General features: G+C 33.9%; 1 protein-coding gene across 6 annotated transcripts in view; it reads left to right on the top strand.

The window, feature by feature from the left end:
- The window catches only part of Smn (survival motor neuron), a 129,008-nt gene that overhangs the window by 30,146 nt on the left and 80,054 nt on the right, over positions 1-18,808 (top strand). For all 6 annotated transcript variants that reach the window (XM_085827272.1, XM_085827268.1, XM_085827269.1 and 3 more), the window contains exons 4-5: positions 13,052-13,093; positions 17,625-17,849. In XM_085827272.1, coding sequence (XP_085683398.1) covers positions 13,052-13,093; positions 17,625-17,849 — 267 coding nt within the window. The remainder of the gene's footprint in view (positions 1-13,051; positions 13,094-17,624; positions 17,850-18,808) is intronic.

The raw sequence follows: 18,808 nt of genomic DNA, 5'->3' as shown, positions 1-18,808 counted from the left end.
AATAAAGGATCTTAGACACAGAGGTACAACCTCCCGAGAGATCAGGTTCTGAGTTTCTGCTAAGCTAAAAGGGCTGTATTTCTTGAGTCTTTGATTGTTGTGCTAAGTATGGAGATACAGCGAAGTACTATGTTGGTGGTCGTAGCTGTAAATTTTATTAAAATACTTAACTAAATTGGCTCTTCTTCTTATATGCAGTGGCTGTAAGTTGGTCTTGAACAAGGCTATACCAGAAGGGCAGCTATTTCTGAGTCCAAGAATAATTTGAGCAGCAATCATTTGTACACGTTCTAATTTCTGAAGATTGGTTTCAGACATTCAGGAATAAATTAAGTAGCCATATTCTAGAATAGGTCTTATGAGTGCAATATATGTGGTTCTAAGAGTGTTTGCATTAGCTTCCCAATCTCTGCCAACTAGATATTTAACCTTTTCGCAACGGCGCATCTTTGTTTAAGACACTCGTGCAGGGCGGAAGGGAATCGAAGGCAGTCACCGTACAGGACGGATGTTTTGCATCGCTAAGCCTAATTTTATATATATATATAAAAAAAAAAATCAGAAAAAAAGTTTCTCTTCTAGCATCGTAATTTTTGGTATCATTTTAGATTATTACTTGAGCTCTTAAATATGTTAAAATTAGCACTTAATAGCATTTTTTTCTTTATTTTACATGAAAATATACTTAAAAATTTTCTTATCTTGTGAAATAATTTTCGGAAGCGCTATTCATATTATTCCAAAGTTTTAATTGATAAAATCCATCAATAAAGTTTAAAATTAATAAAACAACACAATTAAGACTATTTACAGTAGAGTTAACAAAATTTTAAATGAAGACTGTGGTAAATCTAAGCACGGAGAAGTATCACTTTCTAACTCTTAGAAAAAGTATCACTTTCTAACTCTTTAGAAAAAGAATCATTACATTATCTCATCTGTGTTAATAAATGGTTCATTAACCATATGAGGGTATTCTTCCTCTGATAAGTAACGCCTTCCCGCCATAATAGAGTGGAGGTGAGTCTTTCCGAAACAAAAAAAGAAAAAATGGAAATATATCTGAAGGCAATGCAAAACGTAACAGAATTCCACATAAGTAACCCTAAAAAACCGTATATAGTAGAGGAAGAAAATAGAATTAAAAAAAAGGAATTGGATATAAATCAGACGTGCGAATATTAGCACACGGCAATTTAAAGAGCCCGCCTCTCTTTACGCTTTCCCTCCCTCCCTCGCAACAGTTGATGGGTAAAATACCAAAGTCAGACAGAATACTCAAGTCAGTGGAACTCAAGGTCAGGAACCTAAAACTGTGTTCATTTCAAAATGTCCAGAATGTCCAAAATTCCTATGTCCAGGATGCCATCTAGTGGCCTTCAGAAAAACATTCCAGCTTAAAATGCATATACCCATCCCCCGTCCTCTGAATTCAATCTCTAGTGATGCATGGATGGGACGCCTAGTTGTAACAGACGTTCTTAGGGAATGTATATATGGGACGCCCATTCTGAAAGAGTTAAGAATGTTTAGGCACTTACATGCCTTCAAAACCAAATAATCTATATGTCTGTTGCTATTGAATTTGGGATCAATGATTAATTCTAGGTATTTGGGATGTTTTTCGTATATGAGGGACTGAGCTTCGAAATACAACTTTGGTTTGTAGTTATACAGGTGTTTTTTAGTTGTAAAAAAGGTCACTGTTGATTTAGCTGGATTGAACTGTTGTGGATAAAAAAAACTTGCAATTTCTCATCATATGCTGTTATTCTTGTTATCTTAAACATCCTCACTTTCGTTACTGGTTTTGCATGGAGGCAATATAATTTGACACTAATTTGTCATAGTTATTCTTCTATCATTTCATAGTAAATTTTTTAGATAGTGCCAGGTTTTTCTAGCTTTGTGTAAGTAGAAATTTACTATAATTCTTTTCTTTTGGAAAAAAGAAAACTTATAGTTTGGGACAATTTGGATGATTGTCTTTATATCACATGCACAACAAATCCAATTTTGGAAATAAAAAGAATATGAGATAAAAGGATATGTTTATATAATATGGAGTATCCTGGAGGGGAATATGCAAGAGAAAATCGACAGTATTTTTAAATCATAGTAACATGTTAGTGATCCTCAACCTGCGAAAAATCCTCCCATTAACATGAAACCCTATCTTACTGATATGGACATTCAGCTTTCCAAGTAAACATGTCATGTCTTTCATAGATTCAAAGGATGCTGGCATTGCTAAATACCATATTCATCAGGGCAGCTCATACATTTGTACACGTCATTTCCACTTGCCTGCTTACCCTCATGAATGGAGAATTAGTTGTCTCTTATCACATTATGATGGAAATTTATTTCATTAAGCAGAACAATGTGTTAGACTCGCAATGTCATAACTTGGAATTAACTCCTTAAAGCATGAGTTTTTTTCGGAAAAACTGGCAAAAAATGATAGTCTTTTTTTAACAGAAAATCAATATATAGGTATATTATAAGTTATTTTTTGCAATTTCAGTTGGGGGGATGACTAGGGAGCAGAGTGGAGGGAGTAAAAGTTATAAAATTATTATATAAACAATCATTAAAAAATATAATTGAATTATATTTTTTTATATTTTATTAGGAGATAGTATTTTATACTTATTTATTTCCTAACATAAACATGAAGTATAGAACAAGCAAAAGACATTTATAAATACAAAAAACATAAGTGATGCCATTCACAAAAAGGGTAATGTTATTTTTAATAGTTCGCTGGCTTTGCTGCAACATCCTCCCCACCCTGGTCAACCTCCAGGGGGATGACCAGCTGCACAGGTCGGGTAATGGTATGTCCATTGGTGCGCAGAACACAAGTATGGACTCTTTTGTCGCGGCCAAGGATTAGCTCCTCAACGCGGGCCTCCTTCCAGGTGTGGCGAGGTCTAACATCTTCTTGTAGTAGGACAATGTCCCTTTCCGTATTTTATTTGTTTCAGATGGATTCCGCACTTGATGAAATGTACGCAAGTCCATCAAATATTCCTTTGCCATCTTTTCCAAAAGGAGTCCATCAAATGTTGACGATTTTTCCACATATGATTTAAATTTGTTTCAGGATTTGTGGGGCTGGAAGGAATAGTGGTTAATTTCTTCCCTATGAGGAAGTGCGAGGGTGTTAAAGCTTCCTCAGAGTCATCTTTTATTCTATATTCATGGACAATCGGTCTACTGTTAAGAGCGGCTTCAATATCACATAATACAGTGATCAAACCAGTGTCATCCAAAAGAGCCTTACCTAATGTTTTCCGAAGGCATCGCTTAATTGAGCCAATCATTCTTTCCCACCATCCTCCCCACCAAGCCGCTCGGGGGGGGGGCGATGAATTTCCATTTGATGTTGTGGTGGGCATAAAACTGTTGTGCCTTGGCAGAGGATATAGTATCCCACAATAACTTCAGCTCTTTGTCCGCAGCGCAGAAAGTTGTGGCATTATCAGTGTACACTGTATGAGGAAGTGAACGTCTAGAGACAAAACATTGTAATGCAAGTAGGAAGACGTCAGTACGCAGATCGGAAACTAATTCTAAGTGGATAGCTCGAGTTGTAGCACATGTGAAGATGACAATGTAGGCTTTTGTAACGGAGTTATTATTTTTAACGTAGAGTGGTCCAGCAAAATCAATTCCGGTAGTTTTGAAAGGAGATGACTTTTGAATTCGCTCAGCTGGTAGTGGAGCTTCTATCTGTTCACTTCTCTTTTGTTTCAGTACTTTACATGGAAGGCAAGTCTTTATGACTTTTTTAATGGCTTGTCTTGCTCTTAATATCCAATATTCTGAACGAAGCTGAGAAAGTACAATCCGAACACCGAGATGATGCATGTGTAAATGTGTTTGGCGTATCAGTAGGCTTGTAAAAGGATGAGAACCTTCCAATAATATGGGATGTTTTTCAGCATGAGATAAATCAGAAAATTGTAGTCGACCACCAAGAAGTATAATATTCTTCTTGAAGAAAGGGTTAAATTGTTTTATCCTTGATTTCTTAGGGAGTGATTTTCCTGTCAACAGAGCTTCATATTCTGAAGGAAAGGATTCTTTCTGAACGGTCTGTATCCAATAAATACGAGCTTGATTCAGTTCTGTGGCATGTAACTCACCCACTAACTTTTTTTGTTTCCTACAGTTGTGAATAAAGCGAAGAATCCAAGATGTTACACGTAACAATCGAACGTAAGAACTGTAGTTTCCAGCCTTTATGATTGGTTGAGTAGATACGATGTGAAGGGTCTGAACTTTTTCTTTCTTTGCCTTGAAGTTATGACTGTAATCTTGAGAAATAGTATCAGAATGAGGCCAATATTCTAGAGATTTGACTAACCATGAAGGGCCGTTCCACCGAATTTCCAGGTTTTTTAGTGTTGATGGTGAAACACCTCGAGAAAGTTTGTCAGCTGGATTGTCTTTGCCAGGGCAGTGTCTCCATTGTGAAGGATTGGTATAGGAAATAATTTCTGTTACTCTGTTGCTAACAAAAGTTTTCCATTTGTTGGGGTCACTGCGTATCCACCCTAAGACAACTTGAGAATCACTCCACAATGTTGCATTTGACGAACAGATGTTTGTTTCAGCACAGAAATATTGCAACAATCGTGCTCCCATCAGGGCGGCCAAGAGCTCCAAACGAGGTAAGGTAACTTTCTTTATAGGATCTAGTTTGTTGCGACTACACACTAAATTCACATTCGATTGGTCACCTTTAAATGTAACAATGTACAGAAGTGAACCATAGGCACGTTCAGATGCGTCACAAAACACATGAATAGCAAAAGGAACATGTGATGAAATCCCTATGCATCGAAGAGTTTGAAGGGAGCAAATGTCATCAAGTTCTTTCACAGCTGCATACCATAAAGTTGATAAATTAGCAGGTAGTAATTCATCCCACTTGATTCCAAGAATCCATGTATCTTGGAATAAGATTTTCCCAAGAATAGTAAACGGTGAAAAAAGGCCTAAGTGATCATAAAAACTAGCAATGCAGCGGAGTAACCATCTCTTTGTAAGTGGTTTGTCTGTAAAAACACAGAGGGAAGTCTTGAATGCATGCTTCAAAGTATCAGAAGTTGTATTCCAGCCAATACCTAAGACAGTTGTTTCCGTTTTGTGAGATTCTTCATGTGTTTGTAGTACATCTTTGAGTTTCAAAGAGTTTGTAGCCCATTTTTCCATAGGCAATTTTATTAGAGACATTAAATTCTTGATCTCGTGATATAGCATTATAATGTGTGATTCAGTTTCCATACTAGCAAGAAAGTCATCCATATAGAGATGTTTATCTATCATTGGTGCAGCAATTGGAAATTCTACAATATGATTTGCAGCCAATTCTCGTGTCGCAGCACAGAGTAAAAACGAACTGCAAGTAAGGCCAAATGGTAAACGAGTAAATCTGTAAACAGTTATTTCATCTGTAAAAGTAGTAGGTTGAGATGAATCAGATTTTAATTTGTACCAGAAAAATTTTGTGACGTCCCTATCTTCTTTATGTAGTGACAACTGTAAAAAAGCTTGCTTACCATCACATGTAACAACGAATTCATGCAATTGAAATCTTAGTAGACAACCAATAGATTCAGGAAGAAGATTCGGGCCAGCTTCCAGGGTATCGTTCAGTGAAATCATTCCTGGAGCATGCGCAGAAGCATCAAACACAATTCTCCACTTGGTTTCAGATTGTGTTTTCTTTCTTACAGCATGATGAGGAAGGTAATATACTGGCTTCTCATTGGATTCATCTATGGAACAAACTTCAACATGCTTTTGTTCAATGTAATTCAGCATGCATTTGTCATATTGTGTCTTTAACACATCACTAGATGCAAGTCTTTTTTTAAGAGAATGAAATCTGTTTTTCGCTATAATTTTGTTTGTAGGCAAAGGTGTGACCAATGGTTTTCTAGGCAGAGACACAATTCTTCGATTGTCTTCAGTGTTGTAAGTTTTGTGAAATTCTGATAAAATTTCTTCATCTCGAGTAGTCATTTTTCGTTTCTGCGCATCTTGTATCCCTATGGAGTCTTAATTCCCAGAAGCGATGTAGCTGATCATTTAAACAATCAGTTTTAACTTGCACACAAACTTGATGGACAGAAGTCTTCTCAGCGATTGTAGTATGTGTTCTTGTTCCACTAAAAACCCATCCAAACACTGACGGTACCATAACAAATGATTCTGAAAGCTTGATTGGAGCTTCTGTGGGAACAATTTGCCAATAATGATCACCACCAATAAGTATTTCTATAGGCAGTGAAGAGTCATCCGGAGAATCAGCAATTCTCAATCTTTTCTTCTGAGCAAAGTGAACTATTTCTGGTGGAGCAGTAGGATGTGTAGTATAGGAATTGGAGCTTTCAAATGCGGAGATCAAAAATGCTTGGTTGCTCCACAAACTTTAAAGTGACAGTTGAACACATCTACGTTGTTCTTGTGAAGTAAAAGATTCAAATGCTTGAACTGAAAGTGAGGCAGAACTGACAACTTTAAGCTTCAGTTTTTCAATGAGGTTTGTGTGAACGAAACTTGCTTGGGTACCACCATCTAAAATGCAACGTGTTAATTTAGTAATGCCTGTGGGGCCAGTAACATACACATGAGCAGTTTACAAATGTGTGAAAATTGTTTTAGGAAAGGTTATGTGATTTACAGCACTGTTAGTTATCCGCAGTTGATTGTTTTCAACAGGAGGACAAATAAAAACATGATGCCTTTTCTTGCATTTAGTGCACCGTGCAGTATTTTTTCTTGGCCAGTTTGAAACTATGACCACGGTTAGTACACAGAAAGCAGCGATTTGAAGTTTTAAGTTTCTGAACACGAGTATCATAGTCTGTAACAGTTTCACAATATTGAGGCCAATGTCCTGTAGTATCACAAAATGAACAAAATGGTGAAATTTTCTTACGTTTGTTTACTGTTTTGGAATTGATATTAAAATTTTCTACAGTGCACTTTCCGGTGTGATCAGAAAAAGACGTACCTTTAACTCTTTGTGCTGCAACTACACCTTCCACTTCTTCTTCTGCCAAGAACTGCGTCAATCTAGTAATATTACCTTCGTTTAGTTTTTCACGTTTGGCATAGATAATCCAGCGGCAACAAATATCATTGGGGAATGCACGAATAATTTTTGGCACTAGGATTCTACCGTATGCTTCAATATTTTCACCCAGAGCAGCTAAAGCTTGAATTCTTCTGTTACATTCTATGTAAAGATCATTTAGATGTGTAGGAGATGGGTCTTGAATAACATTTAAATGTTCTAAATAATCTAAGTGTGATTGGATAATTCAATCTTTATTTCCATATCTTTCCTCCAACAATTTTTTTGTTGTTTCATAGGTGTCTCCTATTACACTAATTCCATCAACAAGGCGTTTAGCTTCACCATCTAAATAACCTCTGAGGAAAACATGTTTATCAATAACAGAAAGATGTGGATTGGCATCTATAGAAGATTTAAACTGTTCCCAAAAACATTGCCACTGTTCAATTTCTCCTGTAAATGACTGTAGTTTAATTGTTGGCAATTTAACTGTATATGGTTGAGTCACAGGCACTGTAGTAAAATGGTCGCCAAATGTCATCGCCAAATCATTGGTATCCATATTCGAAGCAGTATCATTATTTGCAGTTGGCGATAATTTATTTTGAATAATTTTTCGTGCTTTGAAAATTGCGGATTCACCAGTATCTATGTAGTTTTCACACTGCAAATTATCACTTTCATATTCATCGTCAGAAAGGAAGTTGTGAATTTCATTATCTATTAGTTTCATATCATTTAAAGCAGTTGTTAAGCGATTACAAATATATTCAACTTTCTCAATTGAGAAATCATCGTTCAAAGTATCAATTTCAGTAGAAAAGTGAGAAACATTACTTCGCACGGCTTTCCGCTTTCGTTTCAGTTGCGTCATTTTGTCTACAGCTTCACCGGTCGGCGCCATTGCCCGAGTAGTAGAAAAGAACAAAATCAAAACTAAGTTTTAATGTCGGAAGTAAAATAATTCAGCAAGAATAATCCAACAGTAGGAAGTATAAGTTCAAGGTCCTGTTTCATAAATGGTTTTTTCGGCACCAGATATTAGGAGATAGTATTTTATACTTATTTATTTCCTAACATAAACATGAAGTATAGAACAAGCAAAAGACATTTATAAATACAAAAAACATAAGTGATGCCATTCACAAAAAGGGTAATGTTATTTTTAATAGTTCGCTGGCTTTGCTGCAACATCCTCCCCACCCTGGTCAACCTCCAGGGGGATGACCAGCTGCACAGGTCGGGTAATGGTATGTCCATTGGTGCGCAGAACACAAGTATGGACTCTTTTGTCGCGGCCAAGGATTAGCTCCTCAACGCGGGCCTCCTTCCAGGTGTGGCGAGGTCTAACATCTTCTTGTAGTAGGACAATGTCCCTTTCCGTATTTTATTTGTTTCAGATGGATTCCGCACTTGATGAAATGTACGCAAGTCCATCAAATATTCCTTTGCCATCTTTTCCAAAAGGAGTCCATCAAATGTTGACGATTTTTCCACATATGATTTAAATTTGTTTCAGGATTTGTGGGGCTGGAAGGAATAGTGGTTAATTTCTTCCCTATGAGGAAGTGCGAGGGTGTTAAAGCTTCCTCAGAGTCATCTTTTATTCTATATTCATGGACAATCGGTCTACTGTTAAGAGCGGCTTCAATATCACATAATACAGTGATCAAACCAGTGTCATCCAAAAGAGCCTTACCTAATGTTTTCCGAAGGCATCGCTTAATTGAGCCAATCATTCTTTCCCACCATCCTCCCCACCAAGCCGCTCGGGGGGGGGCGATGAATTTCCATTTGATGTTGTGGTGGGCATAAAACTGTTGTGCCTTGGCAGAGGATATAGTATCCCACAATAACTTCAGCTCTTTGTCCGCAGCGCAGAAAGTTGTGGCATTATCAGTGTACACTGTATGAGGAAGTGAACGTCTAGAGACAAAACATTGTAATGCAAGTAGGAAGACGTCAGTACGCAGATCGGAAACTAATTCTAAGTGGATAGCTCGAGTTGTAGCACATGTGAAGATGACAATGTAGGCTTTTGTAACGGAGTTATTATTTTTAACGTAGAGTGGTCCAGCAAAATCAATTCCGGTAGTTTTGAAAGGAGATGACTTTTGAATTCGCTCAGCTGGTAGTGGAGCTTCTATCTGTTCACTTCTCTTTTGTTTCAGTACTTTACATGGAAGGCAAGTCTTTATGACTTTTTTAATGGCTTGTCTTGCTTGTGATGCCATTCACAAAAAGGGTAATGTTATTTTTAATAGTTCGCTGGCTTTGCCGCAACATATTTTATATATTACTAATTTGATACTAATTTCTTGCTACAGCCAAAATCTCATCATCATTATCTTCAAATTCACTTCCATTACTCAATAAATAGATCATCGCTTAATTGCTGAAACTCTGGTAAATTGGCATATTCAAAATCGTCAAAGTCGTTGAGGTCGCTCATTATCAGATAACTTTTCCAAAAAAATTACTAAACACTTACTAAAACAAAAGTCAAACAACAAAAATCAGCGTTATACCTACAAAATTTTCACAGGACTAGTTTCGATGGTTTTACCGAACCCTAACTAAAAACTAACTTAAAAGTTACAAAAACACTTAGTAAAAAGTAATTTATGACAACACAATAAAAATGATTATATTACCTTTTCCATACCCAGCAAGTGTTCCTAACCAGCAAGAATTCCTAACAAACTTATAGCTAATCATGAAGTTGCACCATGTGGTTTACACAAGAAAAATGCTGCATCGTGGTGTCACCTATGGCAAATAAGCTTAATTATAATCTAACCTATCTATTTTTACTAAAACGGATCTCAGGCATTAGAAATAAAATAATGCGAGATACAATATTGCCTGTGCGAGACATGGGGAAATATGTTAAAGGGTTAAACCTATTCAGGTATTTGCCATCCCTTAGTTTTTCAGCTTCTCTCTCAGACAGCCTAATAAAATCTTGAAACAAACAAAGTTAAAATATCTACAGAATTGTTTTCTGTAATATCAGCTGCCCTAAACACTATAGTGGTTAGTTTTTCTAGTTGCAGTATCGAATCCCAGAGAAATCACAAATTCTGTTAAGTATATAGTGCCTGTGCAGCATAGACACACTCAATGTACAGCAATCGATAAGACTTCTTGAGTGATTTGGTGGTAGGGAAAAAGGGTGGGAATTCCTCAAACAGTGCCTTGAGATGTTCTCCATCAAAACTGAGATGGAGGTAAAACAGCTGATGTGGGTGGACTGCATCTGTACAGTTGGTGGAAAATTCTGGTTTCCTGCCCCACTTTCCATCTGAATGACTGTAGTTAGCTGAAATAGTATCCAGTCATGCCAGCCAAGTCCTATAATGGGCTCATTTGTTAGTTTTCAAAACCCAGATGGAGTTGTTTTTGCAAAGCCATAACCAGTTTTGAGGTGAAATTTTCGATTCAGAAAGTTGAAGCCCAGATGATGGTTTTCTTTTCTGTATTTGTAGAGTATTTATAGTTATACAAAGGTGGGCTAAGGATAAGTAGCCTAGTTCTGGTGATAGTATGATAAGATATACACTGTCTTTCTGGTGTTTTGTGCACATATGAATAAAATGAAAAGGCAAAGTAAAGGTGGAGCACTGCTCTATTTAGCAACACCAAGTTACTGGACAGATAGAGAACAAGGGGTTACGACCTCCCCAAAGACTATGGCACTAGTATTGAAGGTGGGCTACTTTTTTTGTTGGGCATCTTTATAATGCAAGTGTGGCAATTATTTTTACTGTTAGTATATTTTATTTCACCAAAAGATACACATTTGAAAAAAAAATGTGCATTCACGCATAATTTTTGTAATATTTAAAAAGTCAAGTAGTTTCATGCTGTCAGACTGTGCCTTTAGTGTATTGTTGCATGGCAGCTCAATAAGATATTCTTCCACAGAAAAAAATACAAATAGAGCTTTGGCTGTAAAAAGATCTTGAATTAAATGGAATTTGTTAACATTGGCTCTTTAAAGGTGTTGTCATACCAGTTAATAAGCTTAGGGGCTTTTCAAAAGCATTTTATACAGTGTGTTTTTAAGTGTTTTTATTATAAACACTTAACACACCAGTGGTCAGATAAAGCATAAAGACACCAGTGGTCAAATCCTGAAATCATGTGGAATAAGTACTAATTTCTATGATGATATTAGCATATTTTGTGGTATTCCTACAAGGACACTTTATAAGTTTTAAGCCTATGTTTTATGTAATAATTGTGGAATGACGAAACATGGTTGTGAAATTATTACATCATTTATTAGAAGTATAAAAATGAATCATGTACAGCAGATTTTTATTGATTTTTTAGAGGCTATTAATATTATTCTGCGATATCCTTTTGTATTAAAAATATCAAACATTCTTTTGGTGATTGAATTGTTAATTAAAAAGGCATATTTCTAATAAATGTGTTCAGGATGCGACCATTAAGAAATATATTGGAAAGTCAAGAAATATGTGTTGGAAGATAAACATATATACTATATGATTATATGATATTGCTATGGGACTAGGTTTCTTTGTTAGATTAATGGATAGAAATTTGGTGTGAAAAGTTGGAGAGATGAAAATCAGTGCCAAATGGGATACCTAATACGGTGGCACTAGGAATGAGAAAACAAGAACTGCTCCCCATGATAAGTGCTAATATTTTTTTTTATTTACTGTTAGTTAGGCAAAAAGGCATGGCTTCACCACTGCAACTGAGAAACAAAGCAAGGCAGCCTGATATAAAAACACAGTGCAAATCTGTGAAGAAGCTAATTTGGCACCACTTTCTGAAACTGAGAGGTATTGCTGTTTATTGATTTTATGGCATATAATATGATAACAGGTAACTTCCTTCAAACTGGAGAGTTACTTTTGTCTGACATGTCTCCAGCACTCAAGGCTCAGATTTCCTAGACTGCTATTCGATATTCCATATGTCAGCTTCTCTCCCATCCATCTTAATTACCAGACATAGGTTCATAGTGATTTCTTTTCTTTCAAAAACTGAAGCCACATTTGTGTATTTCAGGTTGCAGCAACAATGATAATACTCTTCCAGAATGGTTTGATGGGTGTGACAAAACTTTTTTTCAAGCTGAAATCTGATGCTCATTGAATCACTCTTGAATTGGGTGGGCATTGAATTATAAGGAACTATATGGGAAATTGAGAATGTAATTTTAAGCATTAATCTTGGACAAATGTATTAGGCCAAAATTTGCTGAAAGTTTGCTTTGAATATCAAAAGAGATTGTAACAAGGCGAATTGCTTTTATCCCTTCAGTGGAAGGGCCCACCAGCGGCCGAGCAGTAAAGACACTGAACGCTGGTAGTTCAGTCCGAGGTTTGAATCCCGCGAACGGACTGCCTGTATGGGCGTTTTCGTGGTTTTTCCCTATGTGTAATGTGTATATGAGCTAGCTTGAAGACTTTCTAAGGAAGAAACTAACTTCTAAGGAAAGTCCTCCACGAAGGCATCCCTTCCTTTAGGCAGATAGCCCTCGTATGCTTTGCCATATTTGAATAATCCAATCCAATTCCTTCAGTGGAAGGATTATCATTTTTACTGTGTAATCGATAAGTTTTCTTTGGCTTTAAATCAATGCTAAAATTTTCATTTGATCCTTTAGAATAGAATTTATTACATTAAAAAAGGAAAGGGCATCACAGGGGTGAATGTTGTTTGTAATAAACAATTTTATTTTCAAACTTTTGGGGGACTTAAAACATATGCAAGAGAAGTTAGTTTTGTGGATATATAATTTAACATTGATATATAATTCTTTTCTTTGAGTGTGAAGTTTTCTTGAGTATTTCTTTTTAGTGAAAGTTTAGTGTTTTTTCACCAGATTTCAGTCATTACAGGATTGTTATATGTGCTTAACATTATTATAGTTGTATTTTTTAGCAAATCTTATAATTTTTGTTACAGGCTAAAGGTAGAAAACAGGAGAGAGAAAGAGAAACGAAAAAGGTAATATAGAATGAGTATTCTGCATAATTAAGCAAATTTAAACATAAAAGTTGAAAGGAAAATATCGAACCAGAGGGTTTGTTTATCCTTTTGCTGAGCCCATGGTTTACCAATGTACTCTTAGACCACATTAAGCATTGCTTTCTTTGCACTTTACACCACATAAAATTCAATAGTAAAATTTAAAAAAAAAAAAAAAAAAAAAAAGCATATTTTTAGAATTTTTGTTTGAATGTTAAGTGTTGCCATATATTTTTCTGTTTTTTTAGTTTTTTCTTAGTTCTTCATATCAATATTCAGTTTTCTTAACAAGATGACCTACAGAATTTTTTATTTAACTTTAATATTAAACATCACTTTCTGCAGATTTAGTCCACATAAAAGTCAACAGCAAAATCACAAATATTTAAAAATAGCAAATCTTTTAAAATTCCTGATAGAGTGTTAAGTATCGCAGTGCATTTTTGTTATGCTTGCTATGTGATTTCTTTAAAAGTAATGCAGGGTAATGACATTTGTTAAAAACATCCTTTTATTTATGTTGACATACCTTTATATATATATATATATATATTTGCTATATTATTTCTTCAATACATTGCAATAACATTTTCTGGCATTATCCTTTGATTTGAAAAGTAATAAGGACAAAACTGTGAGAATTGAGACTGAAAGCACATCTGGTGTTAAAATAGCTTAACATACAGTGTAGTGTTGAAGAATTCAGGAAATGAAAAATAAAGTATTTTTTGAAAAAGTCAGGGAAATGCAGATTTGTTTTCAATAATAAAACTTTATATTTTAAGCATTAAAAAACAATAATTGCCACTTTTGAAAGAAAGCAGAGTTACTGTTATCTTTATTTTTGTTTCAGAAAATATTTTATCTGACATAACCTGAATAAAAAATGTAACTGGTCTATAATCTCCCTTTTTATAGTTTATTATTTAAAAATAGACATTTCAAGGTTTTAGCAACCCTTTCTCTACTTACACTTCTAGTCTCATCATCCCTGTATAGAAAGAATTAGGTATTTTAGCAAATTGAAGATCCCCCCTTTTTTTCCCCTCTGCAACATGGTTTGTAAGGGATAGTCTTGAAATGCCTATTCTAAAGCAAAAAAATTATAGTAATGTGTCTTTCAAAATTATAGTAACTTTTTTTAAAAAAATTATGTATTAAGACATCATATTGTGTGGTTGTGCCTTATAATAAATAAAACAGGGTTCGTAGCGGTCCTTACAAGTGCTTATAAGTCCTTATATTTGAAAACAAAATGTAAAGGCCCTTATAGGTGCTTACTTTTTCTTTAAAGTTTTTTTTTTTTTTTTTTTTTTTTTTTAGTGCTTATTTTTTGCTTTTAGTGCTTTTTATTATTATTTTTTTTTAATGAATGCGCTATTTTTCCCCGTACCAAAGCCGAAACTAAATAAACAACTTTTCTTCCTAATATGGAATGTCAGATGGTGAGTCATACTCCCGGAAATAGCTTTTCCCCCTTTCTCTGCATTAACATAACCTTTGGTGTGCACGAAGAGTACAGACAGGTGCCTGCGTTCTATTGGTCAAAGAATTGCGAAAGCAGTAGAAAATTCCGCTACATTCGGCATTCTTTTCCTCCCACCCAAATACTACACACGTTTGGATTTCTATCAAGACCTTAAAAATTTGTATTGGTCAGTTCATATTCGTGTTTATTATGATCGTTATGCTTATATTATGAGCATATGTATGAATGTTTATAATAACATAGTTGCAGTAACTGCTGAAGTATAGTAAACTTCCAAAAATGGTTGTGTTTTAACACAGATTAGCTTTCTAAGGAATAATATTCGGAATGGCTTAAATAAAGGGAAAGTAATCGAATAGTCAAAATAATTTCATTTTTTTGGCCAATATATTATACAGTACAAAGGTCGCTGCAAAACAAGCAACGGACTTTTTTTTTTTTTTTTTGTTACTTTCCAATCTGGATTGAATAAAGCTAAAAGTTCTGCGGTCTACCAACCCAAGCGAAGAATGATTCTATTCCGGAAATTTAACGCCGTCTGTTGAAAATTAGAATGAAAAACACCCCAGTTATTTAGTTCTTTATTCTCCCAATACCGGCAGCTGTTGATTCCAATTGCGTAATATCACATAGGGAAGAATTATGGTGCACGTATTACACAATAACGTTTGCGATATTTTGCAGAGATAATTAATTTTGATGTTCAGTCCGAGATTTGTTTATGAACACTTACTTACTAACTGAAAGAGTTTTACTGTGCTTGCTAAGCAGAATATTTTTTAGTTCCGTTGGCTTATTTTTATATGATGCACATATTGAAATGTCAAAAGCATTTATTAGCGGAAAAATCTAAAGAGCGGCTACAGTCTACCCCCCCCCCCTCTGCTCCTTCAAGTTATGCTCGACTGTCCGAATATTCGCCAATTCCAAGTATGCAGGTTAGTTAAGCTTTTACTGTTAAAGATGGCTGCATGAAGCAAATTTCTTCAGAAATGTTCCTCTTTTTTACTTAAATTACTTTGCTTGCAATTTCTGTTAAGAGAAAACTGATACACAATGAAAATTTAGAGAATGTTCAGAATTTAGATTTAAATTATTTAAATATCAATATGAGTGGAAAAATAAATTGTATTTATTATTATGTTCCAAACGAATATAATAAATATGCCTTATTATTATTTATTTTCTCTATTTTGAACTGAAATTTCATCATTAAATCTTGTAATATAGTTTAGTTCTTCAAAGTTTTTTTTTTTCTCTCATTGTAAACTAGTTCTGTAAATTGAACTATTATTTAAAATTTTTTTTAAAAAAAGTAATTATTTTCCATGGTTAAGGTAATGCTTATTCTCTCTTAATAAGCACTTCATTTCTCATATTTTAAATTACAATTCTAATTTTTAAGGTTATGCAGTTGTGTATGATGTAATTAGACAGGTGCTTATTTATTTTTTTCTTAAAATGTGCTTGAAAAGTGCTTATAGGTGCTTATGTTTTTAACTAAAATGTGGCTATGAACCCTGTAAAATACTGTATGAATGAAATCCTCTTATAGTCTAGTGTAATTCTCAGTTCCTCATTTTTGCAGTTAGATCCTGCTATAATGAATACAGTTTATGGTTAACCCCTGAATTTAACAAACAACTATTTGGGTTCCATCTAATTTCCTGTAAACTTATTGTTATTTTATATGGCTATAGCTAGCTTTCAAGTTTATAAAATTCAGATGTGATGAACTTTGTGGATATATTGAAAAACATCTTTAGGTTACTTTTCATTTATCTTCGCCACCATCTTTCTCCATTAAAAAAAAAAAAAAAAAAAAAGAAAAGAAAAGAAATACTATGCAAGGCAGGTCTAGCATTCAAAGCCATTGGTTCTTTGATTCCTTACAAGTTCTTTTATTGAGCTGTAACACAGTGCCATATTCAAGGCTCATACTTAATTGTAAATGCTTATTTTAGATGAAATAATTATCTGGAGGAATGGATCTAAACCATGACTAATGCTGAGTAATTTTTTATGTAAAATGCTTAACATATAATGAAATTGAAATAATAATGGTTGTAACTAACTTAAATATGTTTAAAATTGGAGTTACTGTTAACATCTTTTGGGTGATGTGACAGTGCTCTTTTTTGTTATTCTTTCTGTGTGATTTATCATTTAATTTTTACACTATATTGTAAAAGGATTCATTTTTTAAAAAATCAGATTAAATATTACACACCAAACTTTTCAGTCGTTTGAAGTTCATTATAGCAGGGTTTGACTGTAACTTAAAGTATCAAATGAATAACTATTACTGTCAAAATACTACCATCACAATATTCTTTGGCAATAATTATAAAAGCATACATATATTATTGCAAAACATTCAGTGCTAGTGTGTGTCTACATGTACAGTAAAAGCCTGACTTTCTGATATTTACTAGACAGACTAGAAGGCTGAAGTAACCAGAATATTTAGAAAAAAAAATTTCATTCAAATATTAATGAGATTCGTAACACCATTATAAAGCTCGTTACATACATTGTAGCCAAATAGTGTCATTTAGGCTACGTATAGATAATCGTGATATGTCACGATACAATCGTAAGAATTTTGTCTTTGTATTAGGAAAAACCCCTGAATCCTCAATAATGCAGTTTAATTTTTATGAAAAAGGATATAAGTTCTGTACCTCTGATGTTTGAAAAAATTCAATATTTGGGGCCTCCTTTGATGGGGACAGCATGTAGCCGTCTAGTTACTGTTAATGTATATTTTTATTAACTTTTTGTAAATACAATTTGAAATTCAGTTGAATTCATTTCATTAAATAAGCATGTTCATTTTGATTAAATGTAGGATTAAATAAAATAAAATAGAAAAAGAACTCAATTTGTAAGCTGTTTTTACACTGTTCATTCGATGCACATAAGTTTTGAGTTCGAGACCATTGGTCCAACCAATATAAAACATGTTTCAGAATAACATTTTTGCTTAAAATTATCTAATGAGCTGATTTCTTTTTACAGTGGAGAATTGGTGATTATTGCCGAGCCATATATCCTGAGGATAATTTGAGATATGAAGCTGAGATTGTTCATATATCAGGTGAAAAGTGTATTGTTTGCTTTCTGGGATATGAAGATGAACTGGAAGTGAACATGAATAATTTGGTGCCTAGTCGCGGAAAGCGTTCTCAAAATAAGCAGATTAAAAAAGCCAAAAAGTACTTTTCCGGTGTTGTTTCATCTGTTGTAAGTATCTTTTATTCTGATTAATAAATATTTATAAATTTTTAATGTTTCAGTTCTTGCATTAATTGTTACAGTGCATGGCATACATGGCCTGAAATTATAGAAAAAATGAACAACACTTATATGTAATTAAATAATCATAAGTATATATTTATATATATTAGAAAAAGGTTTTCATATATAATCTCCAAGGAACAGAAATTGAATTAAAACCATGAATTATTATAATAAAACATTTTTAGTCAGTAATTTAGTATTTTAAATTAGTATTATCTAGACCTCTATTGCAGGAAAAACCATTAAAAATCTGTAGAGAAGAATCCTGACTGCAGATTAATTGACTTGTCAAGGGGAACAAACCAATCTTCAGTCAATTAACAATAACTAAATTAAGTGAGAGTGTTTCGTCTTTTTTTCAAGTAGGGGCAAAATTATTATTCTACTAGAGCAAGATCATATGTCACAAACAATACGCAATTAAAAGAAAGATATTAGTTCATTTAAACCAAAAGAACTGTCATAAACAAAAATTAATAATATTAAATTAGTAAAATAATCTTTTTCATTTAATTTATTCATTAAGAACATAACTAAACGAGATCCTTACTTTAGGAAATTATTCCCCAACACTCTCATTTTAAACACAAGTTCAAAAGTAAAAACAAAAGTTAAATATTCTTCAATATTAAAAAGTAATTATTTAGAAAGTTTTAAGATCAGTGTCATGAAGGAAATTAAAATTAACTTACCTAGCTGCAAAATTTCAAACAAAATGGTTGGAAGTGTAATTGTACTCAGTGATGGAATGTAAGAGTGTTGTCATAAAAAGAGTTGTTCTGTATTTTAGATAGTTTAGCCTTAAATTGGCAAGAAAATCTTAAATTTAAAAGTTTCTTGTATTCACACATTTTTGTTGGCAAGAAAATCTTAAATTTAAAAGATTCTTGTATTCACACATT

The sequence above is a fragment of the Stegodyphus dumicola genome, chromosome 11 (genome assembly GCF_044657685.1).
Source record: "Stegodyphus dumicola isolate Sdum_Otavi_A_Nest chromosome 11, ASM4465768v1".
Lineage (NCBI taxonomy): Eukaryota > Metazoa > Arthropoda > Arachnida > Araneae > Eresidae > Stegodyphus > Stegodyphus dumicola.
The sequence above is the reverse complement of the archived record's forward strand: the minus strand, read 5'-3'. Positions and strand labels throughout refer to the sequence as shown.